This window comes from Arachis ipaensis, chromosome B09 (genome assembly GCF_000816755.2).
Source record: "Arachis ipaensis cultivar K30076 chromosome B09, Araip1.1, whole genome shotgun sequence".
NCBI lineage: Eukaryota > Viridiplantae > Streptophyta > Magnoliopsida > Fabales > Fabaceae > Arachis > Arachis ipaensis.
Genome location: NC_029793.2, coordinates 142291559 through 142296767, shown reverse-complemented (window position 1 = coordinate 142296767; position 5209 = coordinate 142291559). Strand labels below are relative to the sequence as shown.

Genomic DNA, 5209 nt, shown 5'->3' with positions numbered 1-5209 from the left:
AAAATATTTTAATATCTTTTTTATGATATAAATTATTTAAAATATTTTTTGTTTTGATACTTAATAATATATACTATTTCTAAATTCATTTTAAGAATATATGTTAAGAATAAAATTGAACACGTTAACACGTGATGGTATTTAAGTGTGTTAAGAGTATCTTAAAAATAATTTTTCATTTTTTATTAAAACACGATTGGACACAAAAGACACACGTATCAAACGAGTGTCAAGGAATGTGTATTCATGTCGTATTCAAAATGGTCCAGACACAACAAATCAAAAAGTATTCGTGTTTCATAGATCTTAATTCTTATCTAAATCTGGAGAGGCTGTTGAAGGTTTACCAAATTCCCGTATTACACCACATCTTGCCGGAAGGTAATTCACTAGTTCTAAACATTATTATTTTTACTACACATATTTAAAACAAAACAAAAAAACTAATAGACACATTATTCCACTAGTAAATATATAATGATCACACTATCAGGACTATTGTTGCATTTCTTATGAATTTATGATAAAATAGAGATCAAGTTATGAAGTTCTCATCCAATGCAATCTTGGGATTAACAAACATGATTATCTTCTGGTAATTATGTTAGGAGTTACAGCAGATGAACGAGATCAGATAAGTCAAGAAAAAAAAATTGAAAATCCAAAGGGGATATCATAATATTACCAATCCAAATAATATATAATATTATGATATTATCCATTAAATTAAATATAATTTCATGGGCCCATTTCACATTTTTACACCCAGCGATCTAATACTCTTATGTCACCAATCCAAACATAGTGGAAACTGGAAACCTCTTCACGTGATCCCACAGGCTTCCTCATGCAAACATGCTTTTAATTTCAGTCTATTTTTTTTTTAACTAAATTTATCATTTATTATTACTATTATTCATAAACTCAGTCTATTAAATTTAGGCCACAAAATTCAATTGGCTAGTGGCATAGTAGAAACAAGAAATATAGCAAAAAATGCAAGGGAAAATAGTGAAGAGATAAAAGAGCAATAGCTAAGAGTGGATTAATTAAGAAGGCTAAATTAAAGTAAAGGATTAAGCAGAAAATAAATAATGATAATGATGATGATGATGAATTTCAACAAAGGGATAGAGACAAGTCTAAATTAATCCTATGTTTGAGAGTAGTGGAACATGATGAAGAGATAGCAGCCTCAGTGATCTCACTGGCTGAAGAAACATTACTACTTCTCTGGGGTGAAGGATTTGGCAATGTGAGAGACAATGACAACTCACACTCTCTCCCTACATCTTCATCTTCATCTTCTTCTGCACGTGCCTTCTTTTCAGTGTTGTTGTTTTTGTTGATGTTCAAAAGTACATTATTATTATTATTATTATTAGTCATTGCCTCCGAAGTGGTCTCTCTATCATTTAATTTAGTAACCTGCAAGAACAGATGAAAGCAAAATAACACAACACCCATGTAAGAAAATTAAAAAGAATGTGATCATTTTACTTTGGCCCAACATTTGGTGACAATTCCTAATGCATTGCATGCAATGTACAAAAAGTAAAAAGTAAGAAGAGCAACTAACATAAGAGAACAAAAGGCATGTACTCATTCATGTAGTGTAGTTACTTTTTGAATTGAAATGACAAACATATTAAAATAATGTTATCAGTTTAGTAGAGATGATTTGATTTTGAGATATAACTTAGGGAGGGTCCTCGCAATTGTAGGGTGGGGGGAGAAGTTGAAGTAAGTCATATCATATAGTTCCCTTATAAATGCAATAAAGGGCAAATATCATTTTCCCATTTGAAAGAAAGTCTCAAGGTTGAATAATAATTTGGCAGGACCACTAAATGCAAGAAAATGAGAACTAAAGGCAGTGTACAAATTTCAAGCCATGATGACCCTTTAGGCCTGAATGCAGCCCATGATAAATTATGGACAATCACAAGCTCTCTATTCCCATTCAAAATACTTAAGTACTTTGTACAATAAGGGGACCAAAAACAACTATCTAACCACATTCATTCATGGGTCCATTCAATGTTCATTTGCATAAATAATCTTATGAAACCCCCTCCCCCCCTTCCCCCTCCACAAAAAATAATATATACATAGCTCAATTCATAAGTTCACATGTTAGTTTTTGAGTAGTAAAGGTGGTTTCCAAAGAAGAAACTTTATGAGAAGAAAATGGTAAAAATCTTGGAATAATTTAAAGAGCTGCAAAGTGCAAAGCAGTGTGCTTTTTTAACAACTGTAGAACTAACAAGTCGCAGCAATCCTTACTTTCCAAAAGAAGCTAAAAAGGAAATAATTTAAAAAGGCAGCATATTTAATACCAACTACTTCAAAAACATTTTTTTTTTTAAATAAAAAAGAAAGAAATAAGAAGGGGTATTCAATTCTAGTCTGAACAACCTCTCCTCTCCTCTCCTCTCTCTCCTCTCCCCAAAGAAAAAAAAAAAGCCTGAAACTTGAAATTAAAGTTTGTGAGGCTTCAAAAAACACATACACTAAAGAAAAAGGAAGCAAAAGGAGAGGGTGAAAAAAATAAAAAATAAAAAAGCAGAGGCAGCAGCTGAAAAACCAAGGGTTTTCCCATTTCACACACAGAAACGTGATCCCAAAAGCTGTTAAAATATTTGACAGACAAACAAGACTTATAGAAAGATCATATCTCACTGAACAAAAAAAAAAGTGAAGAGTGAAAAGAGCTGATGAACTTAACTTGCAGCCTATGGCATGGGCCTCATAAAATAAAATAAACCACTCCATCACAAGCTAGAACATAAATGGATACTGATAAAAAGTAAAATAGTACCAAAAAGAGAGCTTTTTTATATTTAAATTTATTTGGGCATGCAGCATTATGTTGTATTCACCTGGAGGAAATTTCCAAGAAGTGGTGGCAGCATAGGGAAAACTGTGGAATGAGGTGGTTGATGTTGTTGTTGTTGAGTTGAATAAGCATAATCATAAAAGGAGTACGGATATGGCACTGTTCTTTGGTTCCTGCATTGCAGGTTCTGAGATATGGAATAGTTTCTCTCTATTCTAGCCCTGTGTTGTTTGCATTGTAGGAATAGAGAATCCACACCAAAGCGAATTTCAAAAAAGCAAAAGCAGTTGCTTCAGAACAAGGAAGAAGCTAAGAAAAAGCAAAACATAGATAGATAGATAGATAGATAATCGAATAAGCAAATTCCAATCACACTCCTTTTTTTCTTTTTTGAAAAAGTCTGATATTATTTCGAGACAAAATGTGAAAAGAGAAAAAAAAAAGAAGGTAAGGTAAGGTTACCTTTTTGGGGAGAAGTTACTGTATCCGAAGAGAGAATCGGATTCTTTTCCAATGGATTGTGAACATGGATGATAGTTTTGATTATGATTATTATTATTATTATTAACATCATTCACTTCTTCAACACATCCATCATCATGTTCCTCAAAAGATTGGTTCCTATGTTGGCTTGATGAAATCCTACCTGCCAAAAACACAAACCAAAATAACTGATTTATAATAATTTGATGAACAGTGCTTTGTTCCTTTTTTGTTTAATGTGGGTTTCATGAAAATGCCATTAGAAGAAGATTTAAAAGGACATATGTGTTGTTAGTGTTGCTACTCAAATTTGGCATCAACTAAATGCAAAAAGGAAGATACAATAAATGAGGAATAAACAATAATGTAGTTTCGCAGAGATTTCCCAAAGTTATGCATATATGAGAGATCATAGCCTCTTCTTTCAGAACTTAAAAAACGTGCCAAGAGAGGAAACAACGATGGACACTCTTTGCTTTCAATGCACCCAACTTGTTTATTATTTATTATTATAAACTCTTTAATTATTTCACGTACCAACATTTATATTTATTATTACTTTTATTTTATGCATATCACAACAATGAAAATAAAAGAAAGAAAAATCTCATTGTTTTGTTCACGATCATGTGCTTTGATTTGAAGTAAAAGTCAAAGAAGATTTTTATTAGTACCTTGTCTTCCCAAGTCACCCCTCATGCTTCTGTACATCTGGTTTTGAAGAAAAAACAAAGAATGAATATGATGAAATTTTGACCAATTATTTATTTACCATTTTTTAAAAAAAAAACAAAATGAATAAAAATAATGAACCTGAAGATGGCTCTTGACGTGTGAAATTGTGAGGCCTTTAACGTCCATCAACTGAAGAACAAGCTTAGGGGTAGCCTCTACAAAAGGAAACAAAATTTCATAAGAAAGAAAGGGTACCAGAAATTGAAACAAAAAAGAAACAAACTTACTGTGATGACCTCCAAGGCTATCAATGGCATGAACAAAGCATCGATGAAGCTCAGGAGTCCATCTCAAACGAGGAACCTTGGATCTTATGTACTGTCTCACCGCTCCTTCTCTTCCACAAGTTGCCATTAGAGTGCATGAACTTAATAAAGATGCTCACTTTCTTTCTGGGTATTCCTCAAAACTGATGTATTTGTATTTATATTGGAGAAAAAGTAGTTGCTTTTTGTTCCCTATGCATACAGAAAGGATGTTGGGAGAGAGAGAAAATGAAAAGACCAAGTTATTCTTGTTAAGAGCATGAGCATGAGATAAGAGTAGAGCACTCTGAAAATTCTCTTAGGACTTAGCACTCGTCTCACTCACTCTCTGACCTCATTCATAAGTAGTGAGCGAGTATCATGATGATACATACATACATACATACATACATACATACATACATGTATGGTGGGTGCTGTACTTGAAGATCACGAGGAAATGGATCCTAATAGAGTTGTTGTTTTTGTATTCGAGCTTGGAAGAAAAGAAATGATTACACCTAGCTATGGATGGATGGTGTGGATTGTGGAATGGGGAATGAATTACTCAACTGCCTCGCTTTGACCTTTGTTTCTCTCTCTCTCTCTCTACAATTACAACTATTATTATTATCACTACTGCTGCTGTTACATACGCCAATTTCCTCATCATCACTATGTAAGTAACACCCCATTCAAAATTATAATTATAAGGTTACACATTTGTCCCTGCCTTTCGGATTCAAAAGACCATTTTGTCCTCCCTGAGAAGACCAACTGATGCTGCCATTTGGACGTGCATGGCAACTTGTATAAGTAACTTACTTAAAAATGTTATTTGTATATTAAAATAAGTTATTAATGTATTTGTATATAAATATATGAATAGTTTAATTTATTTTTAATA

The 5209-nt window shown here is 32.6% G+C and overlaps 1 protein-coding gene across 1 annotated transcript; it reads right to left on the bottom strand.

Annotated features, from left to right (window-relative positions):
• Positions 1017-4942, bottom strand: LOC107619640 (putative Myb family transcription factor At1g14600). The gene is made up of 6 exons (XM_016321936.2): positions 4285-4942; positions 4136-4212; positions 3997-4033; positions 3302-3485; positions 2883-3060; positions 1017-1428 (listed from the first exon to the last, which is right to left on the bottom strand). Exons 1-6 carry the CDS (start codon positions 4409-4411, stop codon positions 1120-1122), a joined length of 912 nt encoding a protein of 303 aa, XP_016177422.1. The 5' UTR covers positions 4412-4942; the 3' UTR covers positions 1017-1119.

Excerpts from the sequence above, each read along its gene's own strand:
- LOC107619640 (XM_016321936.2), bottom strand. The coding sequence starts at position 4,411 with ATGGCAACTTGTGGAAGAGAAGGAGCGGTGAGACAGTACATAAGATCC. Across the intron at positions 4,034-4,135 it reads ACGTCAAGAGCCATCTTCAG|ATGTACAGAAGCATGAGGGG; the intron begins GTTCATTATTTT and ends CTTCAAAACCAG. Across the intron at positions 3,061-3,301 it reads AGTAACTTCTCCCCAAAAAG|GGCTAGAATAGAGAGAAACT; the intron begins GTAACCTTACCT and ends CAAACAACACAG.